This window comes from Nomascus leucogenys, chromosome 4 (assembly GCF_006542625.1).
Source record: "Nomascus leucogenys isolate Asia chromosome 4, Asia_NLE_v1, whole genome shotgun sequence".
Lineage (NCBI taxonomy): Eukaryota > Metazoa > Chordata > Mammalia > Primates > Hylobatidae > Nomascus > Nomascus leucogenys.
Window position 1 is genome coordinate 4,654,443 of NC_044384.1, and position 20,608 is coordinate 4,675,050.

General features: G+C 41.9%; 1 protein-coding gene across 1 annotated transcript; it reads left to right on the forward strand.

Moving 5' to 3' along the window:
• The first annotated feature begins 2,938 nt into the window (after window positions 1-2,938).
• On the forward strand, window positions 2,939-19,914 carry SMIM21 (small integral membrane protein 21). Its single transcript, XM_003264347.2, is given in 3 exon segments — window positions 2,939-3,429; window positions 11,906-12,036; window positions 19,869-19,914. Coding segments are annotated over 3 exon segments (306 nt in total). The 5' UTR covers window positions 2,939-3,300.
• The last annotated feature ends 694 nt before the right edge of the window (window positions 19,915-20,608 follow it).

The following is a 20,608-nucleotide window of genomic DNA, read 5'->3' on the forward strand; positions in this document are numbered from 1 at the left end:
AAGCGAGGTTCTTTCTGGCAATGTGCAGCCTCCAAACCCCAGTTCATGAAAGGACCAGCTTTAGTGTCTGATGCACACTCTTCGAATTTAGCAATAACCTCTACCAACCAACAATCTATGTTTCCAGGGATGATGCTGTCTGTTCCTTCAGAGGCATTGAACCGGCATCCTGAACTCCTCTGCAGTGACTGGGACACCGCAGACCCCTCAGAGGGAAGGAATTGCGCCTATTCATTCCAGATGTGGTGTATGCTGACAGATCTCTTCACAAGTCCAAAGTTGAGATAACTTCTATGTGCTTGAAAAGTCTCCTTTTCTATGACAGTTTAAAGAAAACATTTTCTTCCAAAGAAAAAAAATAGGGCTTACTCTCTATTTTTAGGGGCAGAATAGCAGCAGCAGCTGAAAGTAAAAACCTTTGGGCTCTCACAATCCCATAAATAAAGCAATAAGATTCTCCAATAAAGTGGGTTAACAGGATAACCTGGACCAAGTCTCTAAATACCGAAGACCCACTGAGGGAGGAGATTCATTTAACTAAGACTCTAATCAGAGGCCACTGATTAATCTTAATCCTACAAATCATCTACTGCAACTCAGCCCATAAACTGCGGGATCTTTCATTCTCATGCCCCACAATAGGTGTGGGAGGAGCCCAACTGACATAAGAAGACTGTGGCATGACATCATAAAAATCACCAAGTGGCATTGTGAAACACCCACATATGGTTATGATGCCGCACTGCTATGCTAAGCACAGCGCACTCTCAGGAGTGATCTCGCAACTGCTCCTCTGCTGCGTGGCTGACGAGGCTTCTCATTAGTTATCCATGCCCTCGTCTAATCACAAATGCTTAGGCAAAAACCAGGGCATGTGAGAGTTTATAGGAAACAGGACATCTAAACCTCGATTGAGGGAAGGGAGGAAAAGGAGGGAGGAGTGGGGAAGGAAAGACTCACCGAATTCATTTTCCTTTCTATCACCTGGTGCTTCCCCGGTCTTAGCGGGCCCACGTTGCATTGGCACATGCTTCAGGCTGTAGCCCAAGCTGGTTTAACCTACTATCGGGTTTAAGTTTTCAAAAATAATTTTCAGCAAATGCACTAAATATGGTCAAATATTTCAGTGTTGTTCCTAATTATTTAAAGATAACCACCTAAAATCCACTGACTATAGATTACCTTCACCCAGGTCTTCAGCCCCAGTTAATTCATATGGCTGTTTAGAATTAACACCCAATTTTCCTTCCCTAATCCACAGACAACCACACTTAAAGGACAGCTAAGAAGCCACAATCCCTTCCCAGCAAATAGTGCTTAATTATCTTACAGAGCGGTTCACATCTTGTCACTTCACTTTGACCTCCTGGTTATCCTGCCTATTTTGTGGGAAAGGAAACTGAGGCCTACAAAGGTTGGGTCAGTTGTCCTAGATCATGTGGAGGGCAATTGGTTCAGCCAGGATTTAAACCACCTTTGCCCTGTTTCTGGTCCTCATAGGTTCTCAATCAGAACTACAGAAGGACAGGAAGAGCTAGAGAAACCATTCCAGAGCTCAGCTATAACTGGGCGTAAACTCTGAGCTGATTAGAAAACTAGAAAATTACATCCTTTTGCTCTTGCTCACAACTTTTAAGTTGTACTTATCCATAATGAGGAATTACCATGTTTATAGATTGTAGTGACCTGATTTGCATATGATTATCATGAAAATAAACATGATTATGGTTGTATTTTTTTCCCCCCTAAGTCTAGTTGGCAGAGAGCAACTTCGTCCTTCCTTGGAACCCATCTCAACTGTCATAGAAAAAGCTGTCCCTCCTAGATGAGGTCTCTTTCCACTCCCTACACCCCACTGTCTTTTAGCAGCTGGAAGTTTGAGGCCTGTGGGAAATTGAGGATTAATTTTTAGTCTGCGGTTTTTTTCTTTTCTTTTCTTTAAATCACCAACTCTGAGAATTCTAGACGTTACTCTGCATATGTTTGCTCCACAACTATCAACTTTCACAACTTGGGATCTGCTAGAAAACGGGCTTCCGATCTCCCTTCCCGTCCCTCCACACAAGTCTCAAGCCTCCTCTGTCTCTGCTCCCTCTGCACGTTTCTGCCTTTCCCTTGTCCATGGCCTTGGTGGGACCCACCATTGTTTGCTCTTCTTTCTAGAGAATGAGTCTTGTCTCCAACTAGATGGGAAAAACCACTCAGGACAAGACCATCAGAACAGCACTGGCTATTAATTTGTATGCTGTGCATATGTTCACTGTTCACATAATAACAGGTATTTTATTAGTCATACTGTGCATCAAGCACAGTGCATACTGTCCTGGGCATTTTTACTCAACACCAACCATGTGGAGCACCCATCATGAGCTTCTGTAGGCTGGGACTCACAACTATGTGCATCTCTCTTCATCAGGCACCTTGTCAAAAGCCATCCACACTACAGGGTTAACGCCGCAAGTAGTTGCTGAACCTGTGTGTGTTAAGTACCACATAATTTTCCGCTAATTGGGCACCATTTACAGTCAGTGGAAGATCTGTGAAAATTCCCATGAGGCAGCACAGCAGCATCCAGAGGCCACCACACATGTCTCATGGCCACTCTCCACCCTGTGATGATGGTCTGCACAGGACTCTGCTTCCTGGGGTGGCTCCCAAGTAACCTCCATTCAGCTTTCCTCCTGCTGTTCCATGGTGCTTGTCTTCCAGCAGAATCTCTCTCACTTTAACAATTAAATGGACAACCCAGGAAACCTACACTTGGAATTCAGTGAAAAACATGTTAGACTCCTGTGGAGTGTCTTATTAGGTTAAAGGAAAGTTACTGAAAAGTGTGATGGGGAAATGAATTTCTACATTTTGCTTAGGGCCCAAAAAGAATTCCAGATTTTGTTTCCATTAAAGTGCATATTGTAGTATTTATTTTGATTCAGGGAGATGCAGTTCATTTTTAATATTCACAAAAGCTTCTTGACATCAGATCCAAAGCTCGTGCTGTGGAGATATGGTTAAACATTCTCACGCAGCATCACTGAGCCAGAGAGCGAACTGAGAAACCTCAGAATTCCATGTGTGGGAAGATTCCGCCCAACTTCATAAAATAATACCTGGACCTGAGAACTCTATATGTGGAAAGATTCCATCTGGCTTCATAAAATAACACCTGGACCTTCAAGGTTGGCAAAGAAGAGAAAAGCTCCTTGGGAACTTAGTTACCAGGTCCCATAGCACGACTTCTGTGTCCTCAGAGTTGCTGTCATCAAGGAGACCTCTCACTGGTCACCCCGCTGCAGCCCCCACATGGACCAGTATGTGTCCACAGCTCCTCCCTGATTCCCCATAGCACAGCTGGGAACATTTAAACAAGACTCTGCAGGAAAGGGACGGATACTCAAGGGGAATTTGCTGCAGAAGAAAGCACCTACCACAGTGAGTTTATGGGTCTTTAACTTTGGGTTACGAGAGAGAAGTATCACTGCAGAGCTATGGTCCTACAAAGCACTCTTTTGCCCCAACCTCCTGTGAGTGCTCTGTCTCTCAAATCCAGATTCTACGAAGTTTAAGATGAGACGTCAATCCAGAGCTCTTTCTTTCTCACTTCTGGCCAAAACAACCTCCCAATTCCAGTTCCTAATCAGAGGAAGAGCTGCCCCTTTCACAAAAGGTACTGGGCCCCCCGCTTGGCATTGTATCAGTATACAGGCCAATGAGTCAATGATCTTTCCCCTACAGAGAGAGCCTCTTAACACAGATGCAAGGATGCCTCCAAATGCTTTAAGCCTAGGTGCACCTGCAACACCTACAAACTCAACCTACCCAGACAAATTTGATACTGCACTCCTAGAAGAAAGTTTCTTTTCCTTCATTACAGGACAGAAGCAAAAGTTGCAACAAATTTCACCATTCATGAACCAGTAGCCAATGTGCTGGCAACAGACGCCATTTATAGACACCACATTTGCAGAGGTGATGGGGTGATCAATAGCTTCTGAAAAGGAAGTTTATGACCCAGTCATATATCAGAAAGGTTAAAGTCCTAAGACAAAATTTCTGGAACATCTTCTCCTGTAGCACAGGGTTCCTCTTAGTGTTTCTGACTGTGAAGAGGAGATGGATGGGAGCAGGCAGGTAGCATCTCCTTCCTCTGTCTTGATCTCCACCGCTGCTTCTTTATTTCCTTTTCCTTTTTCCATTTCTTTTTTTCTTTTTTTTTTTTTTTACATTTTAAAAGTAATGGTCTAGGGCCGGGCACGGTGGCTCACGCCTGTAATCCCAGCACTTTGGGAGGCCAAAGCGGGCAGATCACAAGGTCAGGAGATTGATACCATCCTGGCTAACACAGTGAAACCTCGTCTCTACTAAAAATACAAAAAATTAGCCGGGCGTGGTGGTGGGCACCTGCAGTATCAGCTACTCGGGAGGCTGAGGCAGGAGAATGGCGTGAACCCAGGGGGCGGAGCTTGCAGTGAGCCGAGATTGTGCCACTGCACTCCAGTCTGGGTGACAGAGCGAGACTCTGTCTCTCAACAAATAAATAAACAACCAAACAAACAAAAGTAATGGTCTTAAAGTTCTTCAATCTTAAATCATAGAAGGCTTTAAAAGCTGGTTTTGTGCATTTCGTATGTCATAGTTATAAGTCGATTTGAAGTCCTTATAATACCTTATAAATTTCATCAATCAACATCCAGGTAGGTAGAATCTTAGGTACATGATGATGGTTATGAATTAATACTAGGCCGGTGTGTGCTGGGTTTGTCTCCAGGCCTTGCGTGAAGGCTGTGATGGGGTGCATGACTCAGGAGGCACTCAGTGGGAAATCAAAAGAGGCAATGGTAACACAGCACCTCAAACATTTCAGGGCAGCTGGTCTACACCAGGTACACAGTAGGCATGAGGAGTGCAAAGATGGGAGAGGCAGGGGTCCCCACCTCAGGGAGCATATGGATACAGAGACCGTCCCTGTCCCCTTCATCCTCAACTCTTGATTTCTTCCATCTTTCTTAGGTTGGAGGTTAACTTGCTGCTGAAGAGATTTCAGCAGCATGAGAACTTACATATAATCTGAATAATCAAAAGTAAAAGAGTTCATCTTCTGGGTCCTACTTCTGCTATTTTCATCCACTGCTTCTTACCCATGTGCTAAGCATTTTCATGCAGCCTCGTCTGTCTTTTCAGTAAGAAAGCCAGTTGATAACTAATTCATACTTGGGTGGGCTGTTAAACCACAAAATGTTGACAGGGAAAACAACACTTAATAGTAAATCATATGATGGTAACGTTTCTGTAGCCAGTAGGAAAATGGTTTCAGGTGTGAACAATTCTCACTACTTCCTGGATCATACAACATAGATACTGTTCATTAATGACTCTGAAGCCAATACAGGGCATGAAACTATAAGGAATTCCTTCCTACTATTGTCCAGGCAGTGGAATGGGACTTTTTTTTTCTTTTGGCCAGTGTTCACTGGTTCCACAATGTTTCTGATCAGATCTTCATGTTTAATTTCTTCTTAGGTATTCATGCATCTAGGAGTTCTTATTTACTGGAAACTCAGTATCTCCTATTTGCAGGCAGTGACTGGGTGTTCAGTGAGTCCAGATATCTCAGATGGTGGCTGTGGATAAGCTTGGTGCCCAGTGGAATCTCTCTCATGCACAGAGGACGAAAATCCAAAAGCTCATATTGGTTCCAGCACAACAGACAGCCTGTTCCACTGGAGTTGTGTCAGGTGAGGTGTGCACATTTGTACCATCTGTCACAACTATTTACCCCTCTCTTTTCTCAGTAACAGCAGATACACTTGCCCATCGCCATGCGACTCGGGGGAGCTGATCCACCACCAGGCTTGGCCTGTGGCTTGCTTTGCCCACAACAGCGTGAGGAGTGTGATGTGCAGCATATCTGAGCAGAAGCTTTAAAAGCAATTGTGTGGTTTGGTTCTTCCCCTTGTACTTCTCACCTTCCATGAAAAGGGCCTGTTCTCCCAGATCTCTGCTCCTTAGCCTGAGTCCTGGAATGAGAAGACACACAGTGTCACAGTAGTGAGACATTTTAAACAAGAAAGAAATGCTCATTGGTATAAACCGCTGAGATTGGGGGGGTGGTGTCACTACAACACACCTACTACAACGTGATATGGGCTCTAGGACAAGGGACATGCACTTCCTCCCTTGTCACAATGATTTGAAAAATCCATTACTATGCACAGGACTTGGAGTGATACAGGTGTCAGGCAGACAGGATAGCAAGTGCACTGCGATGCTTCCAAAGTTTTCAGGGATTTCAACAGTCCTATCAGTTGCAGGAAGAGTGATCCTCCACCCCGTGCAAGGACATTATTAGTGTGAAACTCCCAAGCGCTGGATCCTAAACATACCCCCTTAATAACAGAAAGAAATTCTCCCTCCTCTCAGTTAATTACATAAACTGTACATTATTCATCAGATTTCTATAAAACATTGCTTCTACTTGTATGTGTAATCATGAAATAATTCATAAAGTTTCGGGTCAAGGAAGGAAAAGTAAGTATTCCATTTTTAGTCCTGACATGGACACCCCTAATAAAATGTAGCCACTAATATGAATCTTGTTGATTGCATTTGCTACTTATTTTTAAGTGTCAGTGGATTAATACTATAACATGGTTTATCTTGGTTGATCAGAAATTATATCTGTACATTCAGAGAAGTCGTAACTGAATAGCTAGAAGTGTCAGATTACAACTATGGGTGGTCTTCTTTTTTGTATTGTTGAATGAAGAAGAGACACAATGGTCAAACATTCTTGAAGCAATGCATTGCAAAGAACAGTTCAATTTGAGTGGTAGATTTGAAAACTAAAGGATAAAACCGTTACAGACAACAACTAACACACTGATTGTGTTCTGCCTCCATTCCAAAAACATGTCACTAAAATGACAGTGTCTTTGCTCATTAAGGCCATCAGTAAAAAATAATTTGGACTTTTATGTCTCTTGTACCCTTGAAATTTACAGGTGATGGGTAAATTTCACTTATCACAGTAGAAATACTCCAGCCAATCAAAACAGAGGTGAACACAGCACAAGTAATTTATTAATTCACTGTTCTTTCCTGAAATGGGCTTCAGTCCGTGCTATTGGCTCCGTATTTCCTGGTTGTAAAGTTTAAAGAAAAGGGCACGGGAACCATGAGACATCCCTGAGGCCAGAGCCCCATCCCATCACCTTCTCGCTGTTTGCCCGTAAGCAAAGTGACTTCTCCAAATCTCTTTGTGCTACATGGGACATCCCGCTGGCCTCACGGCCTGGCTGGAAAGATGAGGGGTGTGGTGTGATCGCACCTGGCACAGCCCTCACCCCAGGAAGGGTCACTGGGGCTGCCTTCCTCTTCAGGTCCCTTTAAATTAAATGTTTCTGTTCTATAGAAACACATTTCTCTCCTAACTCTATTTCCAAGGTTTTTCTCCTTCCATATAAATCAGTAAAGCTTCTTTTTACTCTTAAAGTTAAAAGGACAACCTCTCTAACTGATTTCTCTAGGACACTAAGAGAGCCACACAAAATGCTCTGAGATTGCAGAGGTGCAGGGAGCAGCTGCTTTTGGAAACACTTCAACCTTGAACCCTCACTGGATATAATGACATATGTGTAAAAGCTCTGGGAAGTCCTGTAGGAAAAAAGATTGATTAATTGCGGGGGGGGGGGATTTGCAAGAAAAGTGTAGCATTATTTTTAATACAGCATTTTAATTTTCATAACTGATCTGATCTCACAGTAAAACTTAATTGAGCTCAATTAGTGAGAACTCAAGTCTTTTACTGAATTCTCAAGTCCTATTATGATAAATTAAGGACAAAATGTTTCTAAGTAACATATAGAGATATAATTTACATATTATAAAATGTAGCCTTAAGTGTCCAATTCAGTGGTTTTTAATATACTCACAGAATTGTGAAACCATTACCATAACTAATTTTAGAATATTTTTATAACCCTATAAAGAAATTTCATGCCCATCAGCAGTCACTCCTTCTTCCCCATCACTACACACCCTGACAACCACATCCTGTTTCTATGACTTTACCTATTCTGGACATTTCAGATAAATTGAATCATACAACATGTGGTCTTTTGTGACTGGTTCTCACTAAGTATAATGTTTTCCAGTTCATCTTTGTTGCAGCATGTGTCTGCCCTCACTCCTTTTTGTGGCTGACTAATATTCCACTCTACGGATTTATCAAATTTTGTTTATCCATTCATCACTTGATGAACATTTGGATCATTTCCACATTTTGACTATTATGAGTAATGTTGCTCTGAACATTTGCGTACAAGTTTTTGTGTGGACATGTGTTTTTACTTCTCTTGGGTATATCTCTACGAGCAGAACTGCTATGTTGTATGATAACCCTATTTAATATTTTGAAGAACTGTCAGTCTCTTTTTTAAAGTGCGCCAGCTCAGTTTCTTTTGATTAAAAAAAAAAAAAAACTGGGGGTTAAATGTTCAGTCGCACAGCCCTGCCAAAGATGTCCAGCGACTCAGATGACAATCTTTGAGGTGCCCATTGAGTCAAATTCCTATCTCCCTGCTTCCCCATATCCCTCTCCATGGTGCGCCCCTGTCTCAGGAATAAGGGGTCTCAGCCTCCCATAGCATCCTATGAATGCCCGCTGGCCTCTCTTACACAGTTGTTATGCTGACTTCTGGGCCAGTGGCCCTGCTGGGTGGGCGGCTTTGGCTGGACTACTGGGGGACAAGCCGGTCCCCAAAGGAGTCCAGACTCTGGCTGTCCAGTTGTGAAGGCTCTGCTCTTTCTTTGTCTCAACCCCAATCACTGTCATATTGGTTCTCAAAGTGTAGTCCGGGAGTCCCTGAGGCGTTTTCAGGGATCCAAAAGCTCAAAATTACTTGCAAGATAATACTAAGACATTAGTATTATGTGCAATGGGGTTTTCCAGAGCCTGCATGAGGTTAGGTATTTCGAAAGACTCAGTGCAGAAGCAGATAAGAAAACCCAGTTGCCTTCTATTAAGCTGGGCATTATAGAGGTTTGTAAAAATGTGAAACAGTCCCACTCGTCTCACAATTTTACTTTCTTCTGGACATGGAACTGAGCTGAACAAAGGTTTCTCCTACAGGCCTGCAGCCTTTCCCAAACTACACATGGAAGTTGGGCAGCTAGTCCAAAAGTTATTGGGCATCTTACACTATTTTGATATTCCTGTCGTGTTCCCCACCCTGACCCTACAGAGCTCCACGTGCGAGAAATAGTAGGATGAGATCTTTCATTTTTTCTGACCCTCCCTGATCACGGAGACCTTGCACACACCACCTCCTCAGCTCCCTCCACTCCCGACTTGTGGCCTCTGCAGAGGTCCTGCCAGCCGGACCCATATCTCATGGTGAGAGCCATAGGAGAGCCTGCAGCTCAGAATCATAGAGGGGAAATGGATTCGGTTTCAGTGCCCCCAAAATACTGTCCCTGTGCACTTCGTTTTATCAAGTGTTTCCCAAATTAATAAGACCTCCTTTCTTAAAAATAACCTGTTAATATCTTGGGGTTCCAGGTTTACACAGAATGCTGTAGGAAGCATTGCCATTAGGAATTATACTTGCTCTTTAGTGACTACAGACTTTAGATATTTCTGGAAGTTCCTCATGGGACCTAAAGCTTGTTTTTGTTTTGTATTTGTTTTACTTAAGTTAGTCACATTTACAGGAAAACTGCTTCACGAACAACCCAAATAGAACAAAATAATCTCCAAATTCAGACTCTAGAGAAGTCCAGGTGCCTCCATGCACTTCACACATTATGAAATCCTAATTAGGAGAAGAATATTGTTCATGCTTTTAGGATTCCCATTAAGAATGGCTCACTGGCTTCTAGTTTTCCTGTGGAAGTACTTCTCTCTCACTACTAGCAGTGGTGGCATTTGTGGAATATCACAAATACCTGTGGATCCCCAGGCCAGCGGATCTCCAGGCAGGGCCCAAGGATCCTAAAACTGGAGGATCCTGGAAAAAGGGCCCAGGAAAGCTCCCAATATTTCTTTCTGCCCCATCATCTCCAACTTGGTTTTATTGTGTTAATGCCTGGATAACAGCCCCAAACAACTCCTTGGCTTCAAACGTAGGACAAGCATAGAAGTAAAGAAAGAATTGAGACCCAATACTCCAGTGACTTTCTTTAATCACTTACTCCTCAGCCCAGTGAGGAAGCACCCAGGTTTCTACTCAAGCAAATGCCTCCTGAAGGCCCTTTTGCAACATTAAAACATCATTTAATCAAGCAGTACAGATCTAAATATATTTTATTCAAACCTAATTATTTAAAAATCCTTACTATCTCCAAATGATGCACAGAGTAGCTCTCTAATGATTGTTGTTTGTTGAAGACCACTTTAAATTTAAAAAAAGAGACAGAGACCCTGATTTTGTAGTGAAGATGCAATGACATATATTTCAACAATAATTAAATCCACCAATCCACCTCTTTATAACTGGAATAGAGACTTTCGCAGCATTAAGAAGTCCCATTTTTCTCCTTTTCCTCCTTGACTTCTTCAAGGCTAGAGGCCTATTAGTTAGCTGGTAGACTATTAGAATGCAAATATGATACAACCCAAGTAGCTCCAGCTTTGAAACAAAAGGGTGGCTAAGTACCTGCACTCTCTCAATGCAATACTCCAGCAGCAAGGCGAGTCCAGTTTCTCCCATCATCAGTCAAGCCCTGACCCTAAGTTTGACTACTTTCAGCTTATGGGAAGCTCCATCCTACATTCTTCAATGGTTCCTAGCCCTATTTTACCAGTAGATGGATGCTGGGATTGGGGGAAGGGAGCTGGGAGAACCAACCTAATTAAAACAACTTTTGCTTCATCTAGTTAACAGCAGGTAATACTGAGTTTTCTCCTTCCCACGGTGGCTCATGCCCCCTCATAACACGAAAGAGGCATTGTCCTTCCCTGTGCACACAATCTGCAACCAGAGACAGCCACCAGCCACAGAAAGGATAAGGCCCATGTTAACTATTTTCTCATTTGTTAACTTAAGAAAATCATTTTCTTCCATTTTTCCACTTCTTGAAAGTATATCTACAAGTTTTTAGCCGAGAATTTTTGGATATAGTTGGTTTGGGGATCACATATTTAATTTGCTATGTGTTTACTGTTTTTCTTTCTGAGAAAGAAGAAGAATGCTAAATAAAACTTAACTTCGGGGCTCCTGTTATTCCAATGGCCACCACCTTGACTACATTTATTTTCATTGATATTAATTTTCATTAATTTTGTTTATGGTCTTTTAGCCAATTATCAGTCAAGATGCTTTCTTAAAAGACTGAAATTCAGAATAAAAGGCACAAAACTTATTGCTATGAATTGTAACCTCTGCTAAACCAATGATACATGGCATGATTTGAGAAAAATTTTGTTGGCACACTGTCAAATGTATTTTTGACCACTAAAAAAAATCAGTCAGTGATGTATATGCTCAAATCACACTGGAACACTAAAGTCATACTGGTCACAGATCTCTTTGATAATTCACTGGGCTTTTACTTATTGTATTTAAAAGCCATGAGAAACCTGAGAAATGATCCAATCTGGCACCCTCAAATTAATAGGGAACTCGGTTTCATAGCATTCTCTGTGAATCTGCTTTTAATTTACATTGATACTTAAAATTCTACATGGCAGATCTCAAGAGTTGTTTTAGATACATTACCTTTTCCCCAACTAATTTTATAACTCAATAAAAACCATAGTTCTGGTTTTACTTCTGAAACATGACCTTAAATATATAAACTTATTTATTTTAAACAAAATTAATTGTTTGACAAAGAGTTAGCTGCTTGTAACATGAAGCTCGAAAAGCCAGACACTGTAAATAGTAACTGTAATTATTTCCTTTTTCAGTTTGAAAATGAACACCATATTCGTTTCTTCACATTGTTGGTTCTTTTCCATGTGACGGTGTTGCTGAGGAATCATAGCAGGATACAAGGGGTTTCTGAAGACTGGAAAAGGGCAAACAGCATATTTCGAAAGTAGGTAAACAATAACATTAGCAGTCAAAAAAAATACTACATATTTTGAAAGTGGGTAAGCCATAATCTTAGCAGTTAAAAAAAAAACTAGAACATTCATCAAGCAATCAATCTGTAGCCACCTAGGAGAGTGCGCATGCTGGGTAGCTCTCAAATTACTTTGTAAAAAGGAAATTAGGCCAGATGAAATTAATATCCATCCGTGATAGAGCACGGGGCCACATAGATAGACAGAGTAAACCACGTATACTGCAGCGACCTCCTTCTATCTGAGGTGGCTCCTTGAGACAGGATGAGCACTTCGTTAGCAAGAGCCTGCAAATCTCTAATCGCCTCTGAGCGCCAGTGACATGGACCTTCTAATAGGTAAACCATTTCATAATGAATCCCTCCTGGTCTTTCAGTAAATAACTCTCTTGGGAAGAAGGCCAAGAAATCTCAGCCCTTCTTTGAGTTTATTTCTAGAGTGATTCCAGTTGTGCTTAGTTAAGGTCTCTGTCTACCAACAGATAGGTGTACAATTGGCTGGAAACATTTTCAGAGGCTTATATTTAAACTGGAAGGCATATTAATTTTATTTTTCCTTCCACAGGTAAAAAACTCCTTCTTTCTCCCACTGTAGGCTTTTTGTGTTTTCAACATACCCAGCCTCACTCGGAAAAATAAAAACAAAAATAAAGCACCCACTCACATGAGCAGCCAAGTTTCAGATACCAGTGGGCACGAGCTCTTCCAAATGTCTCCTGTTCTGGAGGTGTTCACAGTCTTCATATCGAAACTGAAACAAGCAAACAAAAAAAGAAAAAACCTACTACCAGACGCCCCAGGAATAAGACTTCAACTCTATTTGGAAATTGAATTTCTTCCATAGTCAATCAATATTTAATAAACAGAGAAAAGAAGCTCATTACAAAGACCATCTTGTTTCTCCACAAGTCATCTATGTGAGATTCCAGAATTTCAGAGTGATAAGTGCTTAATTGGAACATTATATATTCTCTTTGCAGCCAGTAAGCACGCATCACTTCATGAGAAAGCACCGCGGCCAGCATTTCTCCTGGTCTGCTCCGGGTTTCAGTGAAGGGCAGGCCTGGAAGCACCTTGGGAAATGACGTAGAGCCAAGCCAACCCTGGAGAGCCGCTGAGCTTACGGGGAGTTGAGTGATTACACAGGCATAGTCCTGAGTTTTATTTTCAGTCTGAATACTGCTAACTAGTCTGTACAGTCACAGGCTTACTGTAGGGAGTTTATTCTACATCAGCTATATTCTCTCTTCCTTAGCAGCACTTAATGAGTCGGCTGGAAAGTTGTTCCCAGCCAAGCCAATATCCTATGAGTTATAAATGACATTTCATGCTCATATGCAGATTTTCTGCACTGAAGTGAATTATTTACAAGGTAGGGCTTATGGATTCCAACAATCAGCTGCCTGAGATTTACACCTACCCGTTCTCTCTACTCTCTTGCTGGGAGAATGTGATGTTTTCCACTGTCCTGAAGATTTAACGGGAGCTGCCCTTCCTGAGGCAGGTGCTCCCTTACTTGAGATGGTAACTGGAAAGGACGCGCACCCTAGAAGCTGGAAGGTAAACTAAGGCTCTCCTAGAGGTGCTTCTCCCTGCCCTAGGAGGATGCTGCCTGCATGTAAGTGCACAGGAGGAGCACCAGGAAGAATTTAAATTCTGGGGAGGCCTTCCTGCCCATTAACAGTGATTTTATTACCTTGGGTTTTAGCTACTTAGTTTAATAATTTCTTCCTGAATGTGTGAAACATCCAAATTTTCTCCTAAAGGAAGCTCTGTGTTCAACAGTGTGCTCTGTCCTCTGTGGAACAGAAGAACCAACATGTCGTTTCTGCCTCCCAGAAACTCCAGGGGTTGAAAAGCCTCCCAACTTACAGCAAGGATGATGAAAATATAAGTAAGGGTTCAGCACCAGACAAATCCACCAATGGAACAAAAAAAGCAGCACAGACATCAAGTTAAGTACACAAGGGTCTCTAGTCTATGATAAAATCAGCATTTAAAATTAGCAAAAAGTATGTTTTTTTAAATATGTTGAATGAGAACAACTGACTATGCATTTGGAAAAAGTAAGATGAAGATCCCTACCTTATATCATCAACAAAAATACATGTATGTTAAATCAAAGACCTAAATGTAAAAATAAAATCCAAAGAATACTGGAAGAAAAGATGAAGGAACATTTCTGTAGCCTTGCAGTGAGAGCAAACAAAAGGAAAGAAGGGACTTACCAAATTTTATAAACTTTTTCCCAATAAAAACCAGACTAAACAAAATTAAAACATAAGTGACAAACAAGGGAGGGAAAACATTTATAACTGACTATTAATATCCCATATTCAGAGAAATCCAACTCATTGGAAGAAAATAACAGACAATACCCTAAAGGGATAAAGAATACATATAGGCAAAAAAGAAGTACACACGGCAAACACATCTGTGAAAAGATGCTCAACCACAGTATTGATTAAAGGAATAAGGAAGTGAATAACAACAAAATAGTTTTTGCCAAATCTGATTGTCAACATGTCATATATTGTTAACATTGATTGCTGTCGAGGCTGTGAAAAAATAGGCAGCTTCATAATTGTTGGCAGGAACAACCAACTGCTACAAACATTTTGGGGGCAATTTGGAATTATCTAATAAAATATATTTGCATACCCTTTGGCCATGCCATTTCACTTTTATGGATCTAACAAAAAATAAAATAAAAACATTATAAAGGTATATGTACAGGGATTTTGACTGAGTACTGTAACAATAAACACTGCCTGCAGCCTAATATCTACCAGTAAGAGATGCTTTCATGAATTACGATAAGTTCATAAAATGGAATGCCATCCTCTCATTAAAATCTGTAAACAACCAAATTTCCATCAATAGGGGAATGGTTAAATAAATTGTAGTGCCACCATTAAGCTGAATATTATGTAGCTACTAAAGAGAATGAGACAGAGCTGTACGTAGATGAAAAGATGTCTTTGCTACCTCAAGTGAATAAAGTTGTAGACAAATGATAGATACTATAGATGAATAAGCAGATGATTGATGGATGATTAGATACATCCTGTATAACTTTAATTGAGTCTGTGTGTGTCCACGGAAGAAAAGGACCCTCAGAGTTGTTAGTGGCGGTGATCTCTGTGAGCAAGGACGTTTGTTTTGTGTGCAGCTAGGAGCTTCACTGTCATCCCACATGCTAGTTCCGCCTGGTGGTGGGAGCACACTCCCAGGCAAGTCGGGATGCTCATCTTCCCCAGGACCGCAGATGTTGTCACATGTCGGGGTCATCCATTCTGACATCAGCAGAGACTCCCAGCAGCAGACACCTCTCCCTCTGGCTGGGGAGCCAGTCACCGGATCAGGGACCCTTCAGCCCCACTCCTGCTCTGCAAGCTGTCACCCATCTCCACACAGAGAACACAGAGAATTGTTCTGCCACTGCTGATGACTGCTTGGCTATGGGAAGCTCCGGGCAGCTGTTAAGTCCCCTCTGCCTTGAGATCCCTATATCCAGTGTCACTGTGGGCTCCTGGTGCTTCCATGGAGACTTACCTGGGAAAGGGGTTGCTCTCTATGCCCAGATTCCCAAATCCTTTCTGGTGTTTTTGTTAGCTCCGTATGAGGTGTTCATGGTGCAGGAGACGGATGACAGAGCTCAGTGTCTCTTCCGTTAGGGACCCACTAACAGAAGACGGAGTATTTGTGCACTCCTCTTTCCCTATCTGAAAGTCCCAGGGAATCTTGATCTTGTCAGGATTGAGTGCATGACTGTTAATTGTCAGCCATTCTTACAAACACATTTCATAAACTGAATATTTTGTGTTCTCTGAATTCTAGGCTCTCAGAATTCAAAAATCAAGATGAACTTTCCCCTTCTTTTTTGCTGGTGTCACTCATCCCTGAGTGAGGAATGCAAAATACCAAAGCCAATTACGTGGTAGGTTCAAAGGGTCCAAAACCACCCAGGGTGAAGCATCAGACCACCAGGTTTGTTTGCCAAATGCCCACTCTCCCCGATCCTCTTATTCTCTCTTCAAAAACAGATACAAAACAGTAAGAAACATTCTCCATTCTTAGTGAGAGCTGAGGGTTTGGATGATGTGGATGAGCTGGAGGAGGTTTTCCACTCCTACCACATGGAAGGCAACTGAATACATTCTCCTTAGCCGCTGTAGTTCTCCAGAAAGCCCCTGGGCCTCCGAGGTAATGCAGGGCTCTCTTCTCCCTGACCCATCTTTCCCCTCCCCCAGTGCTCCTCCCTCTTCCTTCCTCCTCTGATATGTGGAGTGGGTTGCTCTCGAGTAGGAACCCGGCAGGCATGTCGAGGCATCTTTTCAGCAGTCAATGGGGCAGGAGTTATTTTTTATTCTTTAGTGCAGTTCCAGTCCCTAGCACAGTACTTGGCATGTAGTAAGTGTGCAATAAATAGAGGAGTAACTTTGCATTTACATGAAAACACTTTTTGCGACCGAGGCACATTCTTTAAATTTCCTTGAGGACAAAAAAAAAATTTATTTTTATCCTTTGATAATAAATTTTATGTCTATAATCAATAGTAACTTGGAACTCATTTTGGGAAACAACATGGATAGCCATGCTAGATAATGACTGTGTGTGTGTGTGTGTGTGTGTGTGTGTGTGTGAAAGAGAGAGAGAGAGAGACTCCTAGGCATCATCATCCTAAGCAAGTACAAATCAGGAGTTGGTTTCTTTGCAAAATAAATAGTTGTTCTTTGTTTTTTGTTTTTGCTATTGTTTTCTAAGATAAATACTATGAAGGGCACAGCACTCATTTGAATGCCTACATGTCATTTATTTGATTAATTTATTAAACATATTTGAGGTGTCTACAATTTATTCATCCCTGTTCTAGGCAACGCAGATCACACGTTGAAGTAGACAAAGTGTTTGCACTCAAGAGACTTAGGAGGAGGAAGACATCCTAAGTCAAGCAAGGATGGCCCTTATACAGAGATCCTGAGACAAGAGGGACCAGGCATATTCTAGAGGCTGGGACATAGAACCTGTTTGGTCTGGCTGGAATGAAAATTGCAAGGTGGGGAAGTGGAGAAGAGAGGGAGGGGATGCTGAGAAATTGATTTGGAGGGAAGCAGATCATACCAGACCACGAATGGCCTTATATGTCCTGTTTTATCCTAAGAGCAATGGGAATCATTAAAGGGTTTAAGTTCAGATGTTGGATCTCTGCTCTGGAAAGAAGAGTTCGGTAGCAAAATGGGAGGTTACTGCAGGAGGCAAGATTAGAGGCAGGATTATAGTTACGTGTCTTCTCCAGACACAAGCCAGAGACCACTGGTTCAGGTAGGTAATTTCACAGAGGGTGATCAGAAGAAAATAAAAGCAGACAAAATCAAAGACATTTAGAATTCACAGTAGTAAAGCCTGGAGATGGACTGGGTTTAGTGTGGAGACAGAAAGGTTGGCAGCTGAACATCTGGCATGGGCTAGGGCTCTGGAGGCTCAAATGGGGAGTAAAGGAATCATCTCTGGGAGAGGGACTGTTGGATTCCACCGTAGACTTTCTTCAGGAAGCATCCTTAGGATGCCCAAGGGACACCCAGGTAGGGGGGCCCAGGAGCATCAGCGTGGAGGCCTGGAGCCTGGACCTCAGCAACTGCCAGCATGTTTTTGAGTGTCTCATAATCAGAACACAGGAAGTCCAAGAAGAGGAGAGGATGCATTTGTACCAAAAAGTTCACAGAGAAGAGGCTATATATAGACCCAAAAGTGAGACTGCATTGGATTCAAATAAGAGTTCGGATTTGAATGAAAATACAGGCAAGGGGAAATTCAAGGTACAATGAACAGCAATGAGACTGGGGGAGGGGGAAGGAGAAAGAAAACCAGATACTGATCAGAGAAATCCAGCAAGTGTGTTCGATCAAGTATTTTACTAGAAGTGGGGGTTCTGTAAACCTATGAGGAGTCTTCCTGAGACTCAGCACTCAGAGCCTGGCCTCTGGGACCCACACGCAATACTCATCACTGTCGTCAGGAGACTAGCTTTACTGTGACTCAAGGCACAGGGAGGCCAAGACATTTGGTCAATGTTTCATGTCACAGCAACATGGGAGCCTATGTGCCCAGGGCCCAGTGATGCTTCCAAACCTCATACCTCCTCAGATGATGGTCACCTCACTAAGACTGTTGCCCGATTCTCAGCAGCATCCAATGTCAGAATAGCACTCTTTCCACAAACCAGGAAGATTCTGCCAGAAAAAGCAGCAGGCAGCAAAATATTCTTAGTACTTGGTGGAGGGATTCCCTTTCTTTCAAAACCTAATTAAGGACTGGCAAATAGAAATCTTGCTCAACTCAGGTTTTATATAGCAATTGATTGTTTTATTTAAGGGTCTGCTTTAAATTCACCAGTATTTTCTTCCTTCCTTTCTTTCCTTCTTTCTTTATTTTTAACAAAGTTGCCCACACTCAACTATTGTGAAAACTCAGAATACAGAGATTGAGAATCTTTCTAAACCTTGTTTGTTTTCACATGTACTTGCCCTCTCTTGGAGAATTTGGGCTTCATCTGTTGAAAGCCAGAAGTCAGAACAGTGTTGATCCTGGAAGCTCAGGAAGTCTTGGGCGACATTTGGAAGTTTAGATATTCTGGGGTCCATGTTCTATGCCAAGAACTAGTCCCTCAGTGTGTAGCAGCAGAACAAGTGTAATGATTTGATTTCTTATAGCCACTGTCACCTTCATCTATATATTTGCTGGTGATTTATTAATATCTGTTCTACCTGTCTCGGCCTGCAGGAGACCTTGTATTGCTGCATGCCTTCTATAGAGTAGAGAGAAATGAAGGGAGCAGATGGGATTATGACTTATTTTCCAACGTTGAATTTATAAAAAGATCTTTTGTCAGACATTGCACAGCAGTTTGTGGGATGAAATTAATCCTATGAATAAAATTGCTAACCTCACCTAAAATAGGTGCTTTATTTAAAGAAGGATCGATGAGGCTTGCTAAATATTATTTTTAGTGTTGATAAAAGCTTTTCATAATCTCAGGCTGCAAACATGGGCTAAATTGGCAGTTCTGGATGCTATGCCAGTGCGCTGGAGCTGGCTAACGATGTCACCCACAGTGTCAGTGAGACAACGCCACCCTGAGCTGTCTCCAGGCCTCTGTCCATCCTCTGCAATCTCAGGGTAGGAGAAATGTTTTTCTCAGTGCATGTGAATCTAACTTTGGACACATCTCACAGTCTCATCTTCCAAGGATCGTCATTCGTGAGTTAGACAGCAAAACGGTTAGCCGTGTCCACCACGTAACAAAAAACATTCTTGAGGCTGTCAGGCCAAACCCCTGAGCTCTTTGTTCTTTGCCCAATGGTCTCATGGCTTCTGGTTTTAGGGGAACATTATGACTGGTCTACTATTTTGGTGCTGCTTCTTTTTGAAAAGGTTCACAAAGAAAGTTTATTTCAGAGTTCACATATACTCAACTTCTATCTATCAGCCCTTATACAAGGCTAGAAAGGGCTTCGAGAAGCCAGTGCATCCTACATTACTGTCTTTGTGGCCTTTGGTGTTTCATTCTCAGAGAATTATTCCAGGGTTCCTAGCTATTCTGAACTCAAAATTCCTGCTACCATCAAATAGTACTTGCTCTGGTGAGTATAATCCTCAGCCTCAAAACACTACAAAATCTTGGGGGAAAAATTAAATTTTAAAATATGTTCATTAGATAAAAACAAATGGTCAATTTTATTGTAATATTTTGATTATATCTATCAAAAAAAGAAAATGCTTTTTCCCCCTTTTTTCTTTTGCAGTTTTCTACGTTTGAAGTAATCCAGGAACACAGCAGAAGCACAATAAATGACACCACGTTTCTCTCTCATGGCCTTCATACCACGGATTTCCCCTTCTCAAGATAAAAATAAATTAAGAGGAAATCAGATTGCTTAGAGATAGCAGATTATTGCTCACTTTTTAAAAGGAGCTCCACAGAGAGAATGAAGAACGTGTAACTTTTCGCAATGATAATGTCTGCTTTGCTCCTGAGGGGCACTCTTCCTTTTTCTGCTCAGGAATATTCCGGAGGAGAGTTGCAGATGCCACCCAACCCTGCAAAATCTGCCCTGCGAGTCGAAACAGATCCAACAGTGCAAAGAACTTCTTCATTAGGACACCCAGCCTGTAGTCATATTTTCAATTGCTGCTGTAACTTTTTCCTTGCAAGTGCTTTCACTTATTTCGGGACCACCTAAGGCTCTGTGTGGTACACAGCAACAGTTTGAGAGATTTCTGTGATGTTCTGTACATCATATAGTTGCTAACAACCTGTCAAAGTCATCCTGACACCAAACTGAGAAGCTGATGGTTTGGATAACGCATTAGAGGAGATGAAAAAAACGACAGTCCTCATTACTGTAATAAAACCAGCAGAGACACACTGAGAATCAATTACTGATTGTGACCTAATGAACTAACCCTCAGTCAAGTAGAAAACTGCACCGAGCCTCTTACATTATCAAATGATTTAGGATGGAGCACTGTCTGAAGATGGGCA